This window comes from Atractosteus spatula, chromosome 6 (assembly GCF_055471065.1).
Source record: "Atractosteus spatula isolate fAtrSpa1 chromosome 6, fAtrSpa1.hap1, whole genome shotgun sequence".
Taxonomy (NCBI): Eukaryota; Metazoa; Chordata; class Actinopteri; order Semionotiformes; family Lepisosteidae; genus Atractosteus; species Atractosteus spatula.
The window spans coordinates 47,522,587-47,549,540 of NC_142711.1; the positions used below are offsets into that span (position 1 = coordinate 47,522,587).

At 37.7% G+C, this 26,954-nt stretch overlaps 2 protein-coding genes across 2 annotated transcripts; both read left to right on the forward strand.

The window, feature by feature from the left end:
- The first annotated feature begins 252 nt into the window (after positions 1 to 252).
- Positions 253 to 6,534, forward strand: commd3 (COMM domain containing 3). Its single transcript, XM_088918737.1, has 8 exons — positions 253 to 410; positions 2,206 to 2,317; positions 2,412 to 2,475; positions 2,584 to 2,618; positions 3,241 to 3,301; positions 3,397 to 3,453; positions 3,544 to 3,603; positions 6,274 to 6,534. The coding sequence occupies exons 1-8, from the start codon at positions 272 to 274 to the stop codon at positions 6,331 to 6,333; spliced, it is 588 nt and encodes a 195-aa protein (XP_088774863.1). The 5' UTR covers positions 253 to 271; the 3' UTR covers positions 6,334 to 6,534.
- Positions 6,535 to 7,838: 1,304 nt separating this feature from the next.
- On the forward strand, positions 7,839 to 17,076 carry bmi1a (BMI1 proto-oncogene, polycomb ring finger a). The gene is made up of 10 exons (XM_088918736.1): positions 7,839 to 8,185; positions 12,443 to 12,571; positions 12,817 to 12,913; positions 13,388 to 13,443; positions 13,532 to 13,582; positions 14,284 to 14,392; positions 14,475 to 14,520; positions 14,639 to 14,737; positions 15,069 to 15,149; positions 15,590 to 17,076. Exons 2-10 carry the CDS (start codon positions 12,454 to 12,456, stop codon positions 15,914 to 15,916), a joined length of 984 nt encoding a protein of 327 aa, XP_088774862.1. The 5' UTR covers positions 7,839 to 8,185; positions 12,443 to 12,453; the 3' UTR covers positions 15,917 to 17,076.
- The last annotated feature ends 9,878 nt before the right edge of the window (positions 17,077 to 26,954 follow it).

Here is a 26,954-nt window from a genome sequence, read left to right on the forward strand (position 1 = left end):
TTAAAAAATGTGCGCCACATTTACACTAATTGAAACGTGTAATGTGTCAGGCAAACAAAATAAAACTCCCCTTTTCCTTTATCCCCGCTTAAAAGGGTTTGTTTTTTTTATCTGGTTTAGCTAGCACTGAGTTTATCATCCTTGCTTTAGCGAAAGCGACCCAGCAGCCCAACTCACTTCGCGAGCTTGTGGGATTCAATTGGCTTTTACCCGCAGTGATCAGCTGAGCCTCTGTCACGTGGGCCTGTGTCGGAGGTCACTTACAACCACAATGGAGCTGTCGGAGTTTGTGCAGAGGGGGCTTCAGTATTTGACGGATACGGACTATTTTGACCCGAAAACATTCGCGGTGTTTATTAAGGTAGCCTTCCAGAGCCTGCTCTCTTCCCACTCCGATCGTGCGATCTTAGGTGAGAGCCTGATTTCTATCCCTCCCCTTTGTGTGCGCAGGCAAGCTCCCTGCTTTTGTGAAGGTTTCACTTGCACAGACAAGGAACAGGGCCATAACCGCACAACAAAGCGGTGTCGTTGTGACTTTGTCAAGACAGATTCACGCGTATTTATCGAAAGAAGGACTTCTTGAGGACCTTTGCAAGTTCTGTCTTTTCAGATGTGTGCTCGTAGATTGCGCGTATTTGCAGCAACGGCGGGCGATGTAAATGAATTCCCTTTGTTTTGCCTTTCCGCCTTAAGTGGCTCGTTTCTTGCGATCGAGCTTTTTTAGGACCGTAATGTATGGGTTTAACATGTTCTCTACTTTTCAGTTTATCGGGTTGATGGTGCGAAAACGCCATTTTCGTACCGGCAACATTGGTTGCTCAATGAACTCAAAATACAGGCGGGATCGTAATGCGACCAGGCGACTGGACAATGAAAGTCCTAAAATAACCGCTGTCGGAAAATATACCGATCTTGTGCGAGTTTGTAATCGCGATGATTCGTTTTGTTTTTTTGCTGTGTTCTTGGCTATCGGGGTGTCTGCGTTTTGTGGTTACTTGACAGCTCCGTGTTCCTTTGTTTTCGAGGCAAACCTTCTCGTTTCCTGCGGCTGTCAGAGGCAAGTTGCGCTTGAGTGGTGACGTTTTCGGCGATGCCTATTTGCAAGCCAACAAGAGCGCTTGTAGACAGAAAACTAACTAGTTAACAGTTCATACCGGAAGAGTAAGCAGGAGAAAACGGACCTTGCGACCCGAGTAGCGGAGATACAGCCTCAGTACAGTTTTTAATGAGACTAGAGTAACAAATAAAACTGTTTATCGATGCGATGTGTTCGGTCCCATGTCTTATGTCATCTGCGTACCTAGTGCGTCGTTAGCGCAGACATACGAAACGGTCATTTTTAAAATACATATTATGGGTAGTGATAATCCAGTATTTCTGGAAGTAATTCGTTGTTGTGAAGGTTTTGTTCTACAAACGCTGTGGCGAAACAAACTTACCCGTTGTCGTGATGTTAAGTAAAATCCCGTTTCATTACATGTACCTGGGAACTAAAATCACTAACCTGAAACATTTCAATGTTTACGTGATTTTATCAAGTGTCTTCTGAAGAACAATATCCGACAATATTAAACGTTGACGGTTGCAGAACAATCTCTCGTATGAAGACCTGGTTTAAAGTTATAGTCTGTTTCCATCTTTGAAAACAATTAGTTGGGTTAATTCATTGGACTGTCAGTGCTAAGATGTGGTTGGCAAGCAATATTAACTTTCAAACGCCTGGAAAAAAGTTACCTCGGTAGTCACAATGAAGGTCAGAGCGCAAACATAATTGTAACGGAAGATTACAGTCTACAAATGCTACTTTAAATCGAGTGATAACTTGTTTAAGGTTCCCCTTTCCAGATTTATGAAATTTGATGTGTTGTGTTGAAGCAATTATACTGTAAATATCGAAACACGTAAATTGTAAAATTGTACTAGCTAGTGGGTCTGCCGCGTGCTTCTATTTTGCGCTCCAGTTATCGCCGAATTTGTGTTAACATTTAATTTCAAATTATATCAAATTTAGTGGTAAAATAGTTTTCTTGCTATGTTGATGGGTAATACCTATACTTCGCATAACACTAAACCATCGATATACATTTCTGAATTACAGATCTAACCTACATTTGCTGTTGTTGAGTGGTGATAAATTTCAAACGGTCAGTGTCAAATAAGACTGTAAATTTTAAGGAGGGAGTGTTTTTATTTCTTCCGTTTCAGGTGGTCCTGAGTTTAGACACGTCGACCAAACATTGTTAAAACACTGTCATGTAGCAACAACGACCTGCATCCTGGAGTTTGTTAAGCAAAACGCTGACAAATCTACGATTAGGTAACGGGCGTTTACAGTCTAATTGACAATATTTTTTGTATTGTGGAAGCTAGATTTTAAAACAGTTTTTCCCCATTTCTGTGCTTTGTTTCAGCACGTGTCTTGAAGATCTTAAATACGATCCAGAAAGAATAGACATGTTTTGCAATGAATACCAGGTTTGAAGTTTGAAGTTTACTTAACACGTACATCAGTTTTAATATTCATGTCCTCACAAAATGAGTGTTTTGTTTTGGTAATATTTGTGCAATCCTTTTCTGTTGTAGAAAAACAAAAGTGATTTAGAACACTTATTAGCAAGGTATGTCTCACTATTTTTTTCTTTTTGCTTTTTTACACGCTTCACGTTTCGTTTGCTTGGAAGATATTTAAATTATTTGCTCCATCAAAACTTGCTAAGTACCCAAAGTATTTCGTAATTGTTTAAACGTTGTTTTATCAGTTATTTTTGATTGTATTAAATTGGCTGAATTGTGATACGTGCCAATAGTGTTATTCTACATCCATGAGCATATGTATATATAATCCTAATTTTTAGAGATATTTCATGCAGACTTTATAACAGACTTTAAAACAAACCGTATCTAATTGGTCTAGTGTTAGGAAACCAAGGAAATATAAATTCTCTACAAGATGGAAAACGTACTTTTCTTTACATAGACTGTTCACGTTTGGTATATGGCAAAAACATTCTCATTTATTGGCAACATTTGCATTTTAAGCATTGTACAATGTAACATTTTTAACTAACTAACATTTTGTATATCTGTTGGCAGTGTGTACTAAATTATTATTTTATTGTTATCGTGTATTGCATATAGCACGAGTTATTAGAAATTCACAGATTTTACAATCTCTGTAACCTAATTAGGTATGATTGCCAGTATTACCAACTGTTGTAAATACTGTGTTAATTGTTTTAGTTTAGGCAGATGCCCTCCTCAGATTTGTGATGTCGCTTGGCGCCTGGAGTATCAGATAAAGGTATCCGTGAAAACTTGAAGAATATTGTAATAACTTAGCAGCAGATGAGTTTCTGTTTTTGGATTAATTATCCTGTTACTTTTCTTCGGTTTTAGAACAGTCACGTCCACAAAGTTAACAAGCCGTCTTATTTGATCACCTTCAATGTTGAGGTATGGTATCTTCTATGAATATACCTTCATTAAATTAGAATTGCCTGTGTTTTATACCTTAATGTCTGCATAATTTTATTATCATTGCAGAACAGCGGCGCAAGATCACCGGAAGAAATTCATTTCAGTTGCACAATGGAGCAACTGCAGGTATAACAAAAATTGATTTGTTTCAGCAAAAGTGTATGTGCTATTAGTTAAGGTGGTGCTTTTGCTTCGGTAAATATTCGGGTATAATACAAATACTGATTTTCCCGGCAGCCTATAAAATTAAACTTTTGATCTTCTGAGCGATTTGTTTCGGACCAGTAGTTAAATTTACAACTAATTTAAGGTAGCAATTAAAACACGAACGAAAGGTTTATTTGTTCAGAATGATTATCGGACTCAATATTTTCACTCCAGTTGGGATTGTCCGATGGCATAATTTTGGGCGACTGGTTTCGGAATCGTAGAACCCATCAAATATTGTCGACAGTAAGGCTGGGAAAATAACGGACGTTGTGTGGCGATAAAATTAACCGCCTTTTAAATTTTTAATTACATTTTCTTCAAGTGCAGTCCACTATTATAGAATAAATTTGAGTCATACCTACCTCAATTCGATTCTGAATATAAAATATATATTATTTGGGTAGGCCTTCTAGCAAACCTCATGGTTTAACCTGATATGGTTTGGTTATTGGTTCTATTTGGCTTATCGTTCTGCCTTCACTTGTAATTAAGGGTATAAATAGAGTATAAACTGCAGAGGTTATTATTTCGGACAAATCCTTAGCCCCCAACACAATGAACGGAATATGGGCATTCGACTAAAGTTACTAAAGTTAAAGCAGAATAGAGTTTTGAAGGTATTTTTCAAAAGCTTTCGCCGGGATGCAGTTTGGGATCGTTGGTTTAATAGTACTGATTATATATAACAGCATTAAGCTGAGGTACATTCAAACCGAACTTTTTTTTTCTTAAATGTCTGTTATAATTCCAATGGACAGATAATTGGCTTCAAAAAGCCATAATTGAATATTTCTGCTGTTAGGCTAAATGGATTTGGTTGATTTTAAAACCTAGTCAGTTGGGATAATTACTGCAAACCAACGCCTTACATTATTCGATCTCACTGTACGAGTGTAAATTAAAATGACTCTTCAGAAGTAGCTTCTTGTAAAAACATTCGAAGCAAGTTAAGTGTTTTTTTTCCCCGAACTAAATGTTTTTTTCACTCTAGCTTTCCTTGAAACCACCAGCGATCCACGGCCGAAGATTTTCCCAAGGCCGCTACTAAACGGGGGGATGGGGTGGGGACTGGATTTTGGTGAACAAGCAGGGACACCCCTGACATGAATTTATGATCAACACACAGGTTACGCTTATCTGAACAGGATATAAATCAGCAGCAGCGGAAGGCAGTAGCCTGACATTATGTATGATGGCAACGCCTGAGTTGTTCTTTTACATCATCGCACAAAGTTTTAAGATCTCCACAGTGAAGAAGGACAACACAAATAACCTCGTCTCAAATTTGAAAAGAGCATTTTTTTTTATCGGAAGAAACTTCGGGGAAACCTGCACATTTCATGGGTATTGTGTGAATGATTCTTAGACCTCTGATGTTACATTTAATCACTTGACATTTCAGATGGGTATCTGTTGGGATCTTGATCTTGTATTATTTCCACACACTCGATTAAGCATACCTGAGATCCCCGAGGTTAAAGATTGATTTGGGGGTGTCACGTCTAAATTGGAATGTATAGTTCATATTGTGAAGTTCAATTTTAACCGTTTTTTACTCGGTTCAATTTACTGGATTCATTAAATACACCCCCTGTCCTGTAGTTTCTGCTTGAGTTATCCTAGCATGTAGTTCAGTGGAGCCGTTTCCATTATGTTTATAATCTAAAAATTCCAAAACAAACTAAATGGAAATTAATTTAATTCATTCCTAAAACGCAAACTTTGAAGTGTGTTTTTGTGTGCGTGTGGGGGGGGGAGATGTAATATCGCTGTTAAATCGGTTTCTAGGCCTTGAAATGGAAAATCGATAGAACGATTTCGAACTTGAAATGAAAAGTTTTCTGCTGTCTTTGAATTTTTTTTACAAAGAACCCGAAATGTTTTTAAACATTTGTGAAACACTTTGGGGAAGCTTTACATTTATCAATCGGGCGTTTAGAATGGTATCAGAAGATTGGTGTTCTGAAAGGCAGCAAGCAGACGATTCTCCCTTGAACATTAAGAAAACGATTAACGTTAAAATCTTAAACACAGACTTGCTTTACAATACACACATTTTTAGATATTAGAAGACTTGAACTGTTTTTGCTGTTTTACACTTTATTTACACTGTTGAAAACAGTGTATTTGCTTTTACGACTTCGTTTTATGAAGCCAGGAAAAGCTAACAGAGTAAATGATCAGGTTTTTATTTTCCCCATCGACAATATTATGTTAATACTTTAATTTGTCTGCGTTTGAAAAATGTGCTCTTGGGCGACTACAGTGCTAAATTAATCTTTTATGTCAGTTTGTTAAGAACTTGGTTAAAGTCCTAAAATGTTTGATTCTAAATAAGTTGAATGTACAGTGACACAGCGGACAGAACTTAAAGGGACGTGCTGTACTGTTTCACGATTTATGTCCCTGTTATTGAGAAAACGTTCAGGAAGGTTCTGAGCAACAAAATAAACCCGCCCAAATTATTTTTTTAATATTGTTTTTAACTTAACTCGCTTGTGAGATTACGCTTCACAAAGTTTATGTAATTAGTAGTATACATGGGCATGTGTCGTTTCAAAGCTGTGAATATGAATGTATTTGTAGGACTTGCTGGGTAAGATGAAAGACGCTGCAAAAAGCCTCGAAAAGGCCACACAGATGTAAACCACGAGCTGTAAAGACATGGACGACATCTTCAGAGCCCGACTCATCATCTGACCCTGTTCGACGATTGATGGGACCTGATATGATTTCGACGCTTTCAAAGTATATTTTTTACTGGCTGTCGGTTTTGTTCTTTGCGAAGTGCACTAAAGAACGATTAAACTTTTTTTTATATAATGAATAAATTACTCCAATAAATCATTCCTAGTACGGAAATCATTCATTGTGTGTGTGTGAGAGAGAAGATCTCGGGATGACTGGTAATTTAATAAACCATTGAATATGCTTTTGCGTTTTCATTAATAAAGATCAAATGTTTTTGAGTAGATCGATTTCATAAGAGTTACAAGCGTCTTATTTATTCTGTACTGGCTAGTCTATCTTCTAAACACGCGGTTTATGCGACCAGGTGCCTTAAAGATACCAACAGACCTTCTATTTACATATATAGAAAACTAATAAAGTATAACCTAGAATATAGATGTAATGGTAACGTGATATGGCAGTGGATCCGTTTTGCTGTGTGCAGCTGAAAGCCGTCACAATGTCAAAACGACTTATTTAAAGCACGGTGGATAAGTTTGTTAAATGCACACGTAACCAATCTGCCCTGCTAGCACCACAGATTGCACGAAGACGGTGAATAACACTTAAATGTGTGTATAGATTAAAAATATCCATGCAAACCCAAGAAGTCAACGTTGTGTCCTTACTGAAAATCCCTACATTTACCGTATGAACTACTGCTGTTACAGAACAATGCAAAAACGAGGTTCAAATACTTAAACTAGTATACATCGTATTTTGCTGGCTCCGACCGAAAAGCCCGCTTTGATGGGATGTTGTGGATTCCAAGTGGTTTCTTCGGACATTTGAATTTGTGTGCTGCCTTCTAAGTAAGAAAACAACAACATTACCGTTACCACTCATATTTAAGTCTTGATTCTTTATTCTGAAACCTTTGTCAGAAGCTGGTTACTAAAGACATTTAGTTAATTGACTAAACTAGTGCTTGACGAATAGTTCCATGAGAAAATAAAACCTTGGTATTTTAACAATGCAGCATTTGCTCTAAATCGACATCGGTGCTCAATTTTAAACAACTTTCTAGAATGGGAGTAGCAATAAAGAAAAATTGTTGAAATCAAATAGAACCTCGGCTTTCTCACGCAAGCCTTTAACCCCAATATTTTTTCTTCCTTTTTTTTTTACTTGTTGCAAGAAGAGAGCTGGTCGTCATGCGTTCGTGTGTTTCTCCCCTGGTTCTACCTTTCACAGTGCGTCTGTAAAGGTTTTCGCTTAATTCCGTATATAAGCCTTTTGTTTACAACACACACTATATGGTTTCTGAGGGTGCCAAATAAAGGGAAGAAAACAAAGATTCAATGGCATTTTTGAGGGTTAGGGATTGATAAATCTCTGATTACACCGACACTAATTCCCAGGCCACCCTTAAGGAATGAGACCACGTGACAGAGCGGGGCGGTCGAACTACAAGCCATTTTGGGGACGGTGTCAGTTTCCACTGAACCATCAGCATTGCATTTTTCAAACAACTGAATTAAGAGCTCGCCACAAAGGTAGTGCAGCCTGATCACTGAAATTGGACCGGAATAGTTCTAAATTTTGGATTTCTCCATGCTTATCAGCCACACGGGGCTGTAGCCTGGAGAGAAGGAAGGATTTTTGTAACTAAAATGAGCTCAGTGCTGCTTTACGCTTATTGCAATTGACAGCGTCTGCAGTTCTTTTCAAGATGGCCGCTTGGCTCGCATTCATTTTCTACTGATCGACTTCTAACTTTCATTGTCTATCCATCGCCTATCTCACCAACCCGCACCAGAGTTTCTGGGTACGTATTATTCCGTCTCTCTTCTTACCAATAGTGGAATTATGGAAGGATTAGGCGGATGCTATGGATGTTTTTACATCTTAAATAGGAGAGTAGGTCTCCGCTCGTTGCAAGGTCTGACAGCGGTGCGCTAAACCACACGGACTTAACAGTTTCGCTGCGTACAATACTTTTAAATTTAGTTCCATTCTTCTACTGGCATTGTTATTGTGTACTGTGGAATTAGCTGTCTTGTAGAAAAATATTTACACTTCTGTTTTGTTACAAGGTGTTTGTTGAACTGTTCATGAAATTTGTTTAGACTTCGATGAAAACCTGGCTGTTCTCAGAATTCAGAGCAAGATGGGTCAAGTGTTTCAGAGAGCTTCGATTCAAACTGTTTTGTTAACCGGAATATCTTAACACAGTTCAGCTATTTTATAGATATTGAATCTTTAGGGACACGGGAACCTATCTAAGTGTTTAGGTTTACCACAGGTAATGAATCTGAGATTTTATGAACTTAAGATGTAGAGGACCCGAAAGCGTTTTGATGTTAAAGATGGCGATTGGCAGTGTTGAGATGTGTTTTTTTTTATTAAATATAAAATCGAGCCCTTCCAATCATTTTGAACACGCGTAGCCAGAAACCTTTTGTAATAAAGTCTCGTTTCACTGCATGTTGACTTAAAAAGTCAACTGAGTCTGTTTCCAGTGTCGTTTGGTTTTCTTGAACCATGTCGTTTCAAATGGCCGTATTTGACATGAGCTTCCATTCATTTGATGAACATGAAGGGGCGAAACTCTTCCAGATCATAAACATTCTTTCTTTTTTGTTGTGCTCCGGGGATGTAAGAAGGGGTTAATGTAGTTACAGTTTGTTTTGCAAACTCTGGCCTTGACCCGTTTAAAGATCCATCTTTTGACTTACTGTTAACTAGCTGCGATTCAAAACGGGACTTGTTAACGATTTTTTTTTTACTATAGCCATAGGACGGATGGATTCAGTGCTTCTCAAGATGAAACGCTCTGTTTCTTTACATTGGGATTTTGTATTTGTTCTGGTGGCTCCCTAATCAAATCTCAATTCAACTGATGTCTACATCGGCGATAAGGAGACTGTGAGGTTCTTGCACGTTAATATTTGATGCTTTAGTTTGCTACAGGAGTAACTAAACGTTTGGTAAACCTTTGAACTTTTGCAGAAGAATGGGTTCTCTATAGCACAAGTCAGGTTTCTATGAATTACTTTACGATGTGTTATTTTGGATTTGACGTCGTTTTGCAGAGCATGATAAGCGTACCGGTTAATCATGGGTTACAGTTCGACCTTGACATAAATGGTAATAACATTATTAGTAGAGGTGTAAACAGTAAATGTTTAAGATTGTTTCAGAACGTGTTCTTGTTTTCACTTGTGGGTTTTGATTCTATGTGATGCACATTCCATATACAGGCTTTGTTTCATATATATATTTTGATTATATATATGTTCATTGACCTTGCCAGGTTTTTAATCATGGGCAAAACATAAAATCTGACTTCCAGAGTTTTTTTTTTAAAGCTATGTTTTCTTCATAAAGAGGAGGCCTGTATGTAATTCAGGCAACTGGAAACTTAAATGTTAGGAAACGTTCAAAATAATTAAATTGAAAATTGAAGTGACGATCATGTGTTTGTGGAGAAGGAATGCAACCTGCTGTAACAAATTTATTGAGGAACTGTAACCGCAGACACAGAACACACAGTACATACACAGCGTGAGGAACAGCAGTGGATTTGAATTCATTAACTATCCAAGGAAGGTAATGTATTTGTGAGAAAATGTTACATAATACGTGAAAGCGTTAGTGTATGCTGGGACCTACGCCGCCATCGGCAGCTGATTGCTTTTGGCCTCTAGGCGTATTATTTAGACCAGTACGATAATTTAAAAAACCTTTAAGTAGTTTTGACTTAACTGTAGCTCTGCTGCTCTGCTTAGCTGAAATACTCGACGGTGTCACACTCTGCGGTTATATGTAATATATACCAAGTTTATGCCAAGCAGCCCTAGAACTAGGAGCAGTTGTGCAAACATCATGTCGTTTATGGATTGTTGAAGCAATAGTCTCTTTATGTTATGCAGGCAGGGATGGCCTTCACCGTTTCGTAAAATGATGTATACCAGGGGGTCAAGAATGCAATCCACTTATATTAAAAATATTTTATTTTTAAAGCCCATTCAGTTTACACGTTTTATGTAAGACTACGTGGATAGTTCGACACACACTTGGTTAAAAAGAAACAATAGTGTAGTATTTTATCCGAAACGTTAAAAAAACACGTATGTGCTTGACTCTTGATAGATAAAGCTTAATTAGCCAACTGAAAAGCATCACGGTGTCATTGAGCTTCTGAGCTTATTGTGCAGGGAAACGTAGCCTGAGTTTGGTGTTTTTCCGTGAGTGTTGAAAATACGGTGTTAGTGGGCAAATAGCGTTCGTCAGCTTCTGTGCACCCCGTAAATAGCAGCAACACTCATATTCATATCCATTTCGTTTAGGTCATTAATTTGTTTTGGCTGTTGGTCATGCAAGGTACACGCAGGTAGCCGTATCGGGGCACAACTAGTTTTATTTTGCCGAATTAGCACATACCAAATTATTATGTTTGTCAGGAAGCTAGAAAAAATAACGGCTTCGGTTGCGCTCTATTTGCGTGCTCTTGGTTGGGAAATACCGTGCAAGTACCGCTCGCTATTTTAAAGGTGATAGTAAATACTCCCCCCGACTAATAGATTGCGAATGTGTTCTGGGCTCTAGTGCATTTTTTTTCTCTTCAAGAGTAGGCTACGTTTGTTTTTCCAGCACTCAAGACCCAACAGTGCCGCCGTGAAAACCAGTGGTAGCTCTATGTGCATATTGCCACACTCATGACGGGAGTTGTATGAAACAAACTTGTGTTTTTTCGCGGTTTTGGTTGCGCGTTCAGGACCCCGTACCTTTCACTTTAACTAGTTTACTGGCTGGCGGACAGGAGAAAACGAATTATGTAAGCTTTTAAGGTCGAGCCGTTTTGTTATCGGCTGGTCTTTAAGGTGTAAATTGGGATCGCCGTGCTTGCCCCCGGAGTCATAAATTCATTTTTCCCCTTGCTACGTTAGTGGAAATCGTATATTTTTTCTTTCATGGAGGAGCGTTTTGCAAACAGAAATCTTGAGGGTACAAAAAAAAACTGCTTCTTGCTCCGGATGTCGACGTGGAGATGGCCCCCTTTCCTTTAATCCACCTCAAGCAATGTATGTTTAAAGGGAACCTTTTGTGAAATGGCAGCCAGACTTGCGAACATGCATGTGTTGATAATCCCAACAAATGTGGACGAGGGCAAGATGGGTAACATTCCGGGTTTATGTGCAATCGCCTCCGCAGGAGCCTGGTTCTTCTGTAGGAGCTCCGCTCTATTTTCAGTCTTTGGCGAGACGCCAAGTATAACCTAAGTTGCTATAGCAACGATAAGAATTACCGTGTTTGGGCACCAGTAAACGGGAGTTTACCGCTCCCGAACATCGGACGGTGTAATAAAAGGGCAAGAGTCTCTGATAAGGACACATGTGCGGTGCATCTCCGTTGCAATGCGCTGTTGTCTTGAAAATAAACCTGGCTGCAACGCAGCGTGTTAATTGACCGTTTCTCCCCATTTCTCGTGGAGCTTCATAGTCGACTGAAGTCTTGATTTGATGTATGTTTTAGGATATCGTATAAGTCGGCTGTTTTAGTGACGTTTTCCTTGTCTCAAAGGGTGTACATTTCAAAGTTGAACCTCCGGAGCGTGATGAGGGTCGCCCGAGCGACACGAAATGAAGTGCCTTATATTATCAGTGATTTTGTCACTTGTTAATGAAAACGATGTTTTCCTATATACTAAAGGTTGTAAGAAACCTTCAACAACGAAGGCATACGTTGTGATTTCTTTACAGTCACTGTGTATCCAACTTTTAAATAATTAAACCAATTTAGAGGGTTAACTTCTTAACTTCTCACTAAATTAAGTGAAACAGCTGTGAGGATGTGTGAATACCTCAAGGGCTTTTTAAATGCATGCCACCATACATTTCGTTCTGTTAAAGGATTTAAAAGGAAATGTAGGGTCCGTTCAGCAGCTGTCTTTGGTAATCATATTGGTAATAAGATGTTTATTTTATTATAGTATGTGTGCACAAAGATCAAAGAGAGAGAACAAATTTTAGGCCTATGAAGAATAGAAATATTTATAGATTTTTTTAAATTTTATTTTTAGGACTGCCTTCCATGACAATGCATCGAACAACAAGGATCAAGATAACGGAGCTAAACCCTCATTTGATGTGTGTACTTTGTGGTGGATATTTCATAGACGCGACAACCATAATAGAATGTCTACACTCATGTAAGTAACTGATATAACTTCCAGACAGGGACAGGTTATTTATAAGATTTCAATATACAGACAGACTTGTAGAGATAACAGCATTTATTTATCCGAAGCCAGTAATGCATTTTTATTGGGATTTTTAAATGTGATTTTATTTACTTATATGCTTTTCTATAAGAAGGCTTTATTAACCTCGAAATACAGTTTGATGAATGCATTTACATTTGTATGTTTTTGTGCTTTATTTGGTTTTCATGCAGTCTGTAAAACATGCATTGTTGGGTATTTGGAATCCAGCAAGTATTGTCCAATCTGTGATGTCCAGGTTCATAAAACAAAACCTCTTCTTAATATTAGGTAAGTTTGAATAATTATCTCTTGTCCTTTGTAGGATTCATTTACTCCAATCCACTTGTTTCCTCTTATTGTTTTTAGCAAAGTTCTCTAAAAGTTATTACTCCTGAATCTAAGAATTGCATGCATTGTACTTTTTTTCTGATTAAAGCTGCATGGACTTATCTATTTTGATGATTGCACTGAGCTTATTTAAAATGAATTGGCAAGCTAGAAATTAGCAGTACATGTGTCAAGATGATATTGCAGTGTATTGTAATCCTTTTATGTTGCATAATTCTACAGATAATGAGCAAAGTATGCAAGTGCATGTATTTACAATATAGACGTACAACAAACAATTTTCTTCTATTTTTGGGGGGGAATTCAAGACTTTTGACTCCCTTAAATGTTTGAAAGGTGTCGGATGGACCTGAAATTGTTGAAAATATTCACAAAGCTGCAAGTGATCACCTAATGGAGATGCTTGCCTTTCAGGTCAGATAAGACTCTGCAAGACATTGTGTACAAACTGGTACCTGGTCTCTTCAAAAGTAAGTACTGGGCATGGTGGGGCTTCTGTTTTGAATGTTGCATTATGAATTCAGTTTAAATTCACTAATGGATTGTTTTCCTACTCAGATGAAATGAAACGACGGAGAGATTTCTATGCTGCTCACCCTTCAATAGATGGTAATGAGTTCAAACTTCTTAATGGATTTAATGTTAATTGTTTAAATTTAATACAGTGTACTGTATAATGTTTGGATTACTACATGTGTGATTACGAAATAGCAGTTGTATAAGTACATAATAGGCAGAATACGATGGGTAACAGTTTGTTATAATTTGTTTTGGTGACCAGAACTATGCAAAAGTTCATTGTTAGTGTCCGTTTCATCCTGCCGTTTTTGAAAATTGCCTTCCTACTAGACGTTGATGGGGAAAAGTAAAATTGTTTTGCCAGGAAATCTGAGTTTAATCGCAAGCGTCACAGCGGGAGAATAAGAAAAACAAAACAAATTTTCTCTCTCAATAAAAATAAACCTTAAAGGGGGGGGGGGAGACAAAACATTGGTTCTTTTGTATAAGAAATATGGATCTTTCATTTTTGTGAGAATGTCAACATCGTTAGAGAAAGTAAGATGACTTGGAGCCACACTTGGTTTCCTTCAGTGTCATTCATGCATTTTTACTGTGTGTAAAGCATATAACTTTCTTATCCTTAGTATTGCATTCCCTTATATTTAAAACACCTACCTAAATCTCTGCATTGAATTCACTCACAGTATATCGCCTTTTGTATGACACGGCAGTTGAACTGCATTCCGATACTTCACGTAGTTCATTTAAAGAGCGTCGACCATTTGCTGATTAGCACGTTAATTTTTCAGCTACCAACGGATCCAATGAAGACAGGGGGGAAGTTGCCGACGAAGACAAGAGAATCATCACCGATGATGAAATCATCAGCCTGTCCATTGAGTTCTTTGATCATAGCAAGTAAGTGTGAACCAAACGGGAAACGCTCTCTCCTACGTCTGTTAAAGCAAAAGTAAAGTGAATATTTGTCTCCCTGTTACAGGGCTGAAAAGCAAGGCGCCGCAGAAAAAGACAAAACTAAAGAAGAGGTAATGTTGGGTTTTATTTTCAGAATGGATATTCAGAACTTGTATAGTGCTCAGTATTTTTATTGTGTGTGAATGTATGTGCGATATGTGATGTTTTTTTTTTTAATTTTGTCTACAGGTGAATGACAAGAGATATTTGCGCTGCCCTGCAGCCATGACAGTGATGCATTTAAGAAAGTTTCTCCGGAGTAAGATGGATATTCCTTGTACATTTCAGGTAAATGCCTTCGCTCTGCCAAATAAATAAGGTTTTTACATGTGAAACATTTTTATATCTTAAAAGGTTATGGTTGCTTAAATATGAAGTAAAACCATGATTTGTGTGTTGACAAATGATCCTGGCTGATAGAATTCTGTGATTTTAGTGCCATTATTGGTTGGTTAAAATGATTGCCAACTATATAATTTTTACCAGAAATATATATGGTGTTATTTTGGTATGTGTTTGCAGACATGCTGTGTATACTTTGTGGCTGCAAAATATTAATGGGTGTCGTTAGATGTGGCAAAGCGCAGTGAAGATACTAATTAAGTATGTTTTTATGTAGATTGAAGTCATGTATGAGGATGAGCCACTGAAAGATTATTACACACTGATGGACATTGCCTATATTTATACCTGGAGAAGGGTAAGAAACTGACTCGACCTTAAAAAAAAAAGACTTTGCTTTTCATGCTATAAAAAGTTGGTTTATTCAAGTGTTAAAATCGTAAATTGTCATGTCATGGTGTTCGGGGCTTTTTTTAAAATAAATATCTGAAATCTCCCTTATCTTTTTTTTGCAGTGTAACACTGCTGCTGAAATGATAAACATTGGTTTCAAATACAGTATGAAATGAATCCGCTAATTAAAACACTGAAAGTATGAGTAAATCTTGGCTGGGTAGCTTATTATCTGTGTTTGTTTAAAATTGAGTTAAGTGAAAGGTCCTCTCATGGGCGCACTTACAGTGAAGTAGGGCATTAAACCTCCGAATTGGCCCTTATTATGTCCAAGTGAATTTTGTTGAAAGGCTTGACCTTGACCCTGCTCCCAGTGACGTTGGGCTTTGACATTCCTCTCCCCAGAACGGGCCCCTCCCTCTGAAGTACCGCGTGCGGCCCAGCTGCAAACGGCTGAAGGTGAACCCTGCGCATGAAGGGCTCCCTGGCCCCCGCTCGGAGATGGAGAGCGACTCGGGCAGCGACAAGGCCAGCAGCCCCGCCGGAGTCCCTTCCACCTCCTCCTCCCTGCCCAGCCCCAGTACCCCGGTCCAGTCCCCCCACCCCCACTTCCCCCACATCTCCACCACCGTCAACGGAACGAGCGCCAATCCCAACCCCAGCCGGCAGTCCCCCTTCTGCAGCAAAGCTCGCAAAACCTCCCTCAACGGCTCCTCCACGTCTTCGGGATGACTTCGACATGCCCGCCCCCCCCTCCCGCCAACGCCACATCACTCAGCTCTTTCCATGCCAATTCTGCTCTGTAGTAGAAGCTTTTATATATATATGTGACAGTTTCTAGTGGGAGTCGCTTCAATAGAAACTTACAGACATGTATTTTCTATTTTGTACTTACTGTGACTGCAGCCAAAACAAAAACAAAAAGCACAGCAAGTCCCCTTTCGGAGGAGAGTTCGACGTGGAACGATGGCAGAGCGTTTACAGGAAAGCTCGAGAAGTGCTTTTTCTGGGTGAAAATGGGTGTGAATCGAAGAGGCTGTGAGAGACCCTTTTTGTACAGTCTGTTTTTTTTGTTCATGGTTCAATAGCTTCAATCAAGACATTTGATTTGCCTCTACTTAAAGTGTACAACTGCGATTTTTTGACCTTCTAAACCGTGTCATCATCATCATCATCACCATCATCGGAGGAGGAGGAAGAGCAGGATGAAGCCAGGCGTGAAGTTGTGTGTTCCCGGCAACAGATACTTTGAACTGTAAAACATTCCCTATGTCACACTTGACGGGCGTTGCGACTTTAAAGGAAAAACAAATCGAAATATATATTCAGATATTTGCAATCTTCTGACCTAAAGCGGGTACATGTCAGAGAAAAACAGAAAAGGAGCAGTTTGTTTTTTTAGTATGCCGCACTGCATACTACTATATATCCTACTTAGAGGCAGTATTATGAGATGTATTTATAGAGCGTATTAATAAGAAACAAAGGACAACTGCTAGGACACATTCAAGTGTTGCTTTAAAGCTATTTCAATTTTAATAAGCTGAGTTCTTTTTATTGCTAGCGGGACTCTGTTTCAGTCTAAGAGATGGTTCTTCATGTTTGTGCCACTGCCATGAGGTGTGGCCTGGCTGGTATAATATTACACAACCTAGGTGTTAGGTGTGAAAGGAAGGGACGACATTGATTCTCTAAAAGATGTGTAGACCTATGTATAACCTACATAAAGACCTTCATTTCATGTTAGGAAACTGTTTTGTGGTGTTTATTCCACAGTGTTTGAAATATCTGTATTGGTCGATTGTATGTAAAACTATTGTATTGTTACTGTTGCACAGTATAAAAAGTCTATCTAAATAAACATTTTACATTTTTGATTACTTTTAACACTACTAAATTTGGAAGTTTTTTTTTTTAATGAGAACTGTGTCTTAACAACCCCGTCTATTGGAAATTCGTTTAATTAGCATGTGTCTGACCATGCCAGGCGGTTACTTTATCTGCATCGCAATCCTTCATGGTTAAAAACCGCTAAAAGGCCTCTCTTCAGCCCCGATTCCTTTTTTTTAAAAATCGCAAATTAAACATTCAGTTGAAAAGGGAGTAATAGGTCACTCACTAATTACACAAAAGCTTCTGGTCAAGCTATCGAATTTAATCGGTATGAGAGAGAGAGAGAGATTTTGTGAGCAAATTGAAAAGGTCTCGTAGATGAATGAATGGAAGTAGATACACTAAAATTCCAGCGATTTCCAGTGATGTAGCCTAACTCTTAAACGTGGCAAGAAAGTAAAGTTCTTGATTTATTTTTAAGGTACATATCCTAACTAAAATCTTTCAAAGTAGCACACGTCTCTCCAACATACTTTACCGTATCGGGAAATCACTGGTGAAATTCAGCTTAACGGCCTGCTGCATTTATGATATATTACAATTTGCCTATTGTAGATTGTTCATGTTTTAATATCTGTCTTTGCAATCACAGAGTATTTTCTGAAATAAAAATAAAATATATCGTTATACAGTGATCTTGTGAAATAAGACTGCCGCGTTCCTTTGCGGTAATGGATATTTTATTTTAGTTACACAACTCTGCAACAGCATTTATTTTGTAGCATATTACTATATATTTTTCTTAAATTGTAACTTTGTAGAGCATATTTTTTAAACTATTTTCTAAAAAAATCTATAATAAATTTAGGAGGAATGTGTCACCTAAGAACGATATTATTTGCGTTACTTTTTGGTTTTTCTGTCTAAAAGGTAGTGCATTTGTTTAGTTCAGTAAAAAGGATGCCCATCTGTGTTTTTTATTAAATTAAGTGGAGTGTTTGCAAATGAAGTATTATGATGTATGCAAACGTTTTTAGCATGTGCTAAAATATGGAATTGAAAAAAATATGTAGGCCATTTTGTCTTAGAATGATTAGGTAGCAGCATAATCAGCATCAGCTATTTTTTTTTCAACTTCAGTCTCGGTTGAATTTGCTATTTGTTTTAGTTCCCAAAGAACTGCCTTGATAGAAAACATGTTCAAATTAAACTGTAAATTTGAACGAATAAGATATAACTGGGCATCATTCAAAACCCCTTTGAATTGTTTTACAATTTTCCTATGGGAAAAAGATAATTTATACTTGATTGATCAAATATACGCTGTAACGTGGTATTTAAGGATATAATTCTCAAAAATGTTACTGTAGATTAAATTACTTTGACAGCGCGCATGCTTGTGCGATTCGAGACTCAGATTTTTGCGTTTTGAGAGTACTTGCTTTTATTAGGCATTCTACTTTTTCTAGGGCTTTACAGAAGGGTACAGTACGCATTTATCTTGTATACTGTATATCTAGGTTACTTACACAAGTGGCCAGAAGTAAAAGGTTTCGAATCCGTGATTTGTAGCAACATTATTAAATAGAATATATCGAAGTCTGGAAAATAAAGCAGATACGATTAAATTACACAAACAATAGTGTATCTTAATTGAAAAAATAAAACTGTAAAACAGTTATCTTCAATCGACTTCCATCTGCTTTCCTTTTGATTCTTTGAGCTGAATCGAACACTGACGATGAAATAAAGAATGATCGATAAAGAAGTATGAGCAAAACGTTCTTCTTGAAATCAATCTATCAATCCGTCCCAGGCTTTAAATAAAAGAGCATTTAATTCTTCTAAGGATATGTGTCGTTTGAGACGACTGCAGGCAAGCGTTTGACAAAATCCAAAGCTATCAGGAGTTCTAATGCAGAAAGTGAGATTTATTTTCTCTCCGACGGCAACAATGTTTCTTGGTGGAATCACTAAAATTTCTCTTTGCCAGCGGATGGCAAGCGCTAATGTGCGGTTTTGCAAATTTGCTTTTGTAGTTCCTTTAAAAGTACATTTACTGTCCAATGGAAAACTACGTCAAAATGCTCTTAGTCTCTGATGCCCATATGTATCGCGGTGCTTGTGTTTTAAGATATGATGATGCCGATCAAATTAGTTGCTCGGTAGCTCAGCAGCTGAGGGAACCCATAAACACGGTAGCAACGTAAGTGTTATTATAACAGGAAGAGTATCGTGGAGTCCAGTCTGTTCAGGAATACGTATGTGTGTATGTGTGCTACCATATGAATTTATCTTTAAAGTTAAATAGCCTACCTGCAGTTTACCTTCTCTACATTAAAACCGGTACAGTTGCTCAGACAATCGCGTTTCTTTCAGGCAACATAAAGATTTTAAAAATATGTCACAGATGTAGCTATTTGTTTTTATTTTAATTAACAGGAGGTTTCTCAAACTCCAAGCGCTGTAAGATACACAACTGTTTATGCTACCTGGATCGTTTACAACGGATGTATTTTAACAGGCAATGGGTGTCGGAAGCGATAGTTGTCATGTAGCTAAATTGTGTAATGCTGCTGGAATTCCCAAAACTGCAGTGCGTTCTAGTTAACTTGTAACTAACAGCTCCCTGCGTAAACAAATAACGGTTTGAGAACCACATTTTTTAGCAAGTCAAGGTATTCTCTCTGTCCGCTGCGACTGTCGCAGATTTTATTACAGAAAGCACGAAACTCGATGGATTTCTGTCTCTCTCCATGACACTGGACACCCGTAGCCCATTACTCTGCGAAACACTTAACTCTTAACTCGAACACATTGCAGTTACGTTGTTGACAGAGCTTTGCAATTCGGATGAAAGAAGTAACCCTTCGGTCCCATGGCGTGCTATACTGTAGAAAACAGTCCCTTTGGATTAATTTGGAAAATCGAGGCATTACGAAAGGCCAGAATTTTTCACTCCCCGCCAGTTAAAATGGATATTTTTTTATATTCCTGCCACAAACATGATCTGACATTTGTCCCAGTGTCAACGATTAATTCTAGGACAGTTCGGTAGCCTACTAGTAACAGAATTACCGACTGTACCAGAAAAGTATATTAATATTTTCCGTTGCTACGTTTGCAGGTATTACAAGATGCTCTAGGGACTTTTTTCCTTTGGATCATTACGTAAATTAGTTATCTGGTACCGTTGTTCACTTTATTTAGGCAAATGGATAGATGACACGATGTTTACTTAAGCAATGTAGGAACTTCAAGAATTTTCAGTATGCAGTACAATACTTTATTTCCTCTTGAAAGAACACCTTGTGTGTAAACGTGAAAAAAATTGAATAAAATCTGCTACAAAGAAACTACCGGAAGCAGGAACAGTCATAATATAATTACTGCTGACAAATGTTCCAAAATTATTTTTTCCACATCTTTGGTTTACAGAATGCTATTGGTCGATTAGATAATTGGGCTGAGGTTGGTGAAAAGCTCGCATTTGCCTATTTACAGAGCGTTGTTTCCTACATAGGTTTCTAGTGAGTCGTTTCCATTCAGTGGGACCATATAGCTTCTTGTTTTTTTTTAAAGTTAATGTCAACTCAGATTAACGACTGCTGGACTGAATCTTGCAAGGTTAAGTGTTTCAAAACGTGTTTGTCTGCGTCAGGTTATCTGAGGCTGAATCAGCCCACAGACTTTAATTGTTTTTCTTTGAAGAGCCCCATGGGAACCATTCAGTGCTATAGCTACAGGTTAACTGTTGTCGTTAACGCATGATAACTGTACACGTCAGTTGAGAATACTCGACAACTAAAGCCAAAATACAAAGACTACATATCAGCCATGTGCTGTGGATAAAGTAAATAGCACTTGCGGGCCTAATATTATTATTTTTTCCAATCATAAACTTCGTCTATGAACTACTGGAAATGGCAGTCAGGTGTATCGCCTACTAAAAACCGCCCCGATATAAAAGCAGATAGTAAAAATAGGTAAATAAAAATGCTAAGAATCTTAAAGTCACTACAATATTGTACTTGTTCTTAAAATTAATAAAATGAAAAATAACACAAATCGAGAGCCGTCTGTGCTGAACTAACAGCGAGAAAAGACCCTTTTGAAGAATTGAGCATGAAAGGGCAGCGTTGCGTCTGAGCCTCCTCTTTGTTCAGATGAGTTTCCGGTTTCCGCTGTATGTGGGTAGACGTTTTCCTTGGGCTTTTTCACTTTTCAACTCTCAGTTAATCGGGTGCATTTCCTTTCAGTTCTGACAAGCTCTCTCTCCCTCACTCTCTCTGGCCTTAGAAAGACAACATCTTCTTCTCTTCTAAGAATAGAAAGAGTTCATATCGATCCACGTCTGTGCAGAGGAGGGAACACTCAGAGATCAAAATTGGTTTGAAAGAATTAACGCAACTGGTGGAGAGAGATGTGTTACTAGACTCCAGGTAGGCAGAAAACTGTAGACGACCATATCACATCACGATACTCAAACTCATCAAGCTTTTACCTCGTCAGGTTGGACACCATAGTAGATCAGGAACAGTGGTTGGGGCTCTGGATTTAGGATTGTAAGGTGGTGGGTTCAAAATGTTGGTGGGTCCCAGCTGCTTTAGTCTACTCATGAGCTCCGTTTATCACCCAGAACTCCGGTAGAATTCCCTGCTTTGTAATAGGGTAGGCTTTCCAGATTGCCATTGTACACGATAAGTTATTTTCAGTGTGCCTTTCCTGGGGGAAAAAGACTTAGAATTAAACCTTCAGTTCGTCTACTTTATTAAATTACACAGATATGGATGGGGAATCGTTATTTAGGAAAGTGTTACTATATAAGCATTCTTATTATTATTTTAAACCTCACGCTTTATAACAAAACATAATGCAGGCGATAGGGGCCTTCTAACATGAAAGGTTTTAGTTCATAATAGTTTAAGAGGCCAAATCGTCTTTTTCTGCTTTTAAGTATGAATTTTAATAATCCATACACACCTACATACCATAATGCACAATTGATATTCACCCCTCCGCATTCACTAGCCGAAATGTAAAAATAGGATAAATCACTTAGACCACAGTGTCTAGCCATCAAATAAATGAAAGGATACGATATTGTCACGAACGGAAAACATGTTATCTCGGGGGCTCTAAGACGTAGAAAGAGACTGAAACAGTGTAAAACTGGGCTCACTGTTCACTTGATTAAAAATCTGAGATGCAATTGAACCCATTAATAAGTCAATGAACACACTTGCAGCTTGTTAAAGTGGAAAACCACACATTACACACAGGCATTGCGTATGTGTTCTGCTCAATTTCTTTCGGCTCATCAAGAGTTCTAAGAGTTGAGTCAATTTATCATCATAACAAACCACGATACAAAATGTCTTTTTTTCTCCTTTGTAAGGACAGGCCTGTCGACGCTGCTAGCGTCGGTCGGGTATTAATACAGGCCTGTGTGAGAGTGTGACCATTTATCCTAAAAATCCAAAACATCAGTCTGTGGTGTTTTCACAACATGAAATACGTGTAATGAAGCTTGGATTTAAAACAATTTTGATCTAAGAAAATAACGACAATAAAAAATAACAGAGATTACGTGTAATACGTTTTAATAAACGCCACAGCTCATTGCTTTTGTCCACAGCATTAATGTTTTTAAATTAAACTTCTTCTGACCTTTTTGATGTTTATCTTACATTAGTTATTTCTGGCAATAAAATAGTACCTGATAATGGAATGTGGTCTTGGAACTTAAAAAATAAACACTAAAAACATGGGTATTTACTGATCGACTGTCACACGCGAATCAAATATCGGACGGTTACTGATCATTTTAACATATTTTAAATATGTAGCACCTTACTGCTGTAATGTCACATTTCTGATGTCACATACCTGTCCCAGTTTAAGTAAATACACATATGACTGTATTCAGCATGTCGTTACTAGTTTTAAAGTTCTTTATAAACCCCAGTCAGACTTAAACTATAGGTTTCTCCCTAGAAGTTTTCTCCCGCTGGTAGTTTTCAAGGAATTATTTCTTTCGTTTCACGACATTTGAAATAATGAAAGTCCCTGTTATATTTTTTTCCCAGTAGATCAAAACATTAAAAACTAAATTTAGCTGTGCACATAATGATCTATGTTTTTCCTAGTTCCTATACTTACTAGATTTGTAAGTATTGGAACTGTTATTTCTTCTTATGTTTTTATTCTTTTTTTTGTTGTGACGTCAGACATCAGTTTAATTCAATGCAGATTTTTTTTTCCAACACAGGACTCAATTTTAACATTAGTTTGGTCCATCGCTCTAAATGAGTTCAAAGGATTTGTCTATGAGAATTAACAAGAAAAAAGTCTTCACTTTCTTTGGTATATATAATCTGACAGAGATAATTTATAGTTCCTGTGCGTTTACAAAGATTTTAAAGGAATCTGAGGAGTTCCCAAATATGACTAACTAAACGTACATTCGTACATTTATCATCATCGAAAACTACTGAATATGACGTGTTAGGACGGTCGTGTCTTTCGCCTCGACATTAGAGACAGTTCAGCATAAAACCTTTTTATCAAATTCACACACCTCTAACTCCCTGCTTGAACCACCGCCTGAGTGTCTCGTAGAGAATATAGTCTCAGAACCAATTTGTCATTTGGCATAACATGGAGTAATTTCGCCTCTTTATTTCGGAAAGACCTTCACCTTAACTGTAACTGCTGTCTCTAATTACTTTGCCTACATTTAAAAGCGAAAGATTACGTCTTTTTTTCGAGAGGGAGATTGGTCTGTTTTGAATTCGTGTTTTTTCCCCCTGTTATTCACTTTTATTGCTTAGCTTTTTTTTTTTCAACTTGGCCATCATGTTTTATTCCCAGTTTGACTGTCTGATTAAATAATCCATCTATCAGAAGCGTCTTCTTCCAGCAAAGGGTCGCGGCAACCCGGAGCCTATACCGGAAACACAGGACTCAAGGCGGGATTAAACTCTGAACCGGACGACGGTCTATCGCCACTAATGAAGTAGCTGTCCAATAAATTATCACGATAATAATATACATTCATTAGCAAAATGACTAAAAAGATAATATAATGTTACAAAGACCTACAGGAACATTGTGTCAACTGCAATCAGCAAATATTTTTGGAGACCTGACCTAGTTCTTTGCACTTTGCAACTATTATACTCAATTTTTTTTAATAAAATCTCACAAAAAGATTAATAAATTTGAGGCAATCCATTACGGAAGACAAATTATGGATGATCACCTTTAGTAAGATTTTGCAAAATCGTATATACATTTTAATGTCCTTAAAAAAATAAAAAAAAACATTAGAAAATCAAGCGTATCACCAGTCACCAGTACCCGGTATGCACTATCCCAAATTGAATACTTAAATTTACAACAAGAGTAAAAAAACATCAGGCAATGACAACGAATGTATTTTGAAATACTGTCAGCACGCATGTAATTAAACAGCCGTCGATTAATGTGGAATTGATGAGGAAGGTATTTTTGCTATGGGTTCGACATCACTCCTCCTGGCTGTTTGGTGCCGACATTCGGAGCTTTTAGTGTTTGGGACGTTTAATGGGAAACTCCGGCGAGACTCGAGGAATTAAACCAAAAGCCAAACGAAGCTTGTAAATGCAACATGTCAGCGGGGGACCTCGGCATATCATATTTATGACACTTGGAGTCCTTATATGCCAACTAATTAAGTAAAATAAGCACTTTAGATACATCCGAATCGTACCCTGGACTGGCGTCCCATCCATGGTATATCCTGCCTTGCGCCTCTCGCTTATATGGTACTGGTTAAAGCAGTTGGAAAATGGATGGATGAATCGTACCCTATACATAGGATCGCTTTACAGTGTTTTTGTGATGGTGGTGTTTCCAAATTTGAAGAACTATGTTCGAAGAACAGTTTTTTTTTTAAATTAAAGTACTGTTTTAAAATCTAAACCTGTGGGGTACATCTAAGATACACGAAAGCCATTATATATTTTTAATTGGAAATTGAATAAAGTGCTAGAAAAGTAAAGCAGACCATCTACTTTATAGATAGGCTGTCATCAGGAATACATAAAAGAGTAGTGGGAATTATTAATTGTATGCGGTTAATTGCTAGATATTCAGAACCTCCCAGTACAATAAATAAAACATAAAGGGGAGGATAATTTTAAAAGGAATAAATAACAGTAGATTCAAATGGTTACATCATGATTATTAGGTCATGATAATTACTGAGAAAAGAATTAAAAAAGATTCAAGTATGTATATACTATATAGTAAATAATATGTAACTAAAATAATACAGGAATACATTGCTCAACAATTCTAATTATAATCAGGATGAAAACAACATGCAAAACGATTTTGAATACTCCACGTGAAAAGCATGTGAAAAATTTGAAGAGTGTGCTACCTTGACTTACTCATAATTATTCCAATTAACAAAGCATTTCATTTATGGAAAGACAGAATATTTAGCTGATGAGAGAAAATGAGTAGGTTAACATGTTTCACCTCGCATAAAGAAAAGCATGAATATAACAATTCTGTTTCAGTTGCAGGAAAGGCTATTAATAAAAGAAGACCTTAGACCTAAGCAGTTTGAAGATGATTATCAAGGGAGAACTGGGCAGACTGCAATTGCACTGCAATTTGCAGAACAGTGAACAGAATACCATATGTGTTGACATAACTTTCAGGAGGGGACTGCAGGCACAATTAATCCGTTTTTTAACACTGAAGGGCCACACAGAGACAAGCAGTTACAGAACAGGTCCTTTTTGGTTTTCATGTGTTTTTTCTCTTATTCACAGGATTCTGAAACAAAGGACCAACTTGAGCTTAATTATTATAATTATCATCACATATTGTTTGGTAAGAAGAGAAGGCTGCACATTTAGGCTTTTAAATATTGAGATCTTGCCCATTACCTAGGGTATTGAATTCAATGGGTTAAACTGCAGCCTCCTTAATTCATTAACAACTGCTCTGCAGGGGTGTCCTGCTGACTTGTTGCTTTTACAAACTTTGTTTGTAAAATGCCAACACCTTTCATTTGCATTGTCTGACTTTTATACAAATTGTGATACACATCAGCAGCATAAATCTCTTTTTAGCATTTGTGACAGGGCAACAGTGCTATGTCTTTACATCTGACACAACCAAAACCAAAACCAAATCTCACATAACAAAACTCTAACCTTCCACAACACATCGAAGCCCCAGTTGCCCTCTCCAGGGGGTCTGTTTGACACCCCTCCAAGTGCTAATGATGATGATGAACTTTGACCCTCAAACCCACACATCCGTTTTCTGTTCATATTTCTCAGTTTTGCAGGCGGGTTAACGTTTTGAGCTAATCCAGGCAAATGCTAAGCAGACATGAAGTTTTCAGAAGAAATTCATGAGCCAACAAAATGGTACAAAAGTTAGCAAATGGTATGATACGTATACAAGTATTCTATACGTACAATAGGAAAGTTGATGAGAAAGTCTGGAATAACGAAATGTACTTCCAGGTTTTTTTCACTCAGCACTGATTCTTTGGCACTCAGGAGAAAAACAAAGACCCTAAATGTTATTAAGGAGAGAAAAGTCCATAGGAAATCCGTTTTGATCCCTTTGGTTTTCACAAGAAGGGAAGAGCAATTCATACATCAGACTTTTAATATAGAAAACATTCTTACAGGATACAGCTAAACTACCTTCATCTGTCATGTTTAACAAAGCCTTTTTTCTAAAAGCAAAAGCTTTTTTTTTCCTGATGTGGCATGTTGGCCATCATGTGTCATTCGGTTAGAAACTGCAATCAATTGACTCCTGTGTATCAGTAACACAACCTTTCTTTTATGCAGCACATATTTCAGAGACTGGAGATGGGGACCTCCAAACTGTTCTCTACCAGCCACACCTGAGTGCTCTC

Coding starts and splice junctions, on each gene's coding strand:
- commd3 (XM_088918737.1), top strand. CDS start 272: ATGGAGCTGTCGGAGTTTGTGCAGAGGGGGCTTCAGTATTTGACGGAT. Junction 411..2,205: donor CTCCGATCGTGCGATCTTAG/GTGAGAGCCTGA, acceptor CTTCCGTTTCAG/GTGGTCCTGAGTTTAGACAC. Junction 2,476..2,583: donor TGTTTTGCAATGAATACCAG/GTTTGAAGTTTG, acceptor TTTCTGTTGTAG/AAAAACAAAAGTGATTTAGA.
- bmi1a (XM_088918736.1), top strand. CDS start 12,454: ATGACAATGCATCGAACAACAAGGATCAAGATAACGGAGCTAAACCCT. Junction 14,393..14,474: donor GAGTTCTTTGATCATAGCAA/GTAAGTGTGAAC, acceptor TCCCTGTTACAG/GGCTGAAAAGCAAGGCGCCG. Junction 14,521..14,638: donor AAGACAAAACTAAAGAAGAG/GTAATGTTGGGT, acceptor TTTTGTCTACAG/GTGAATGACAAGAGATATTT.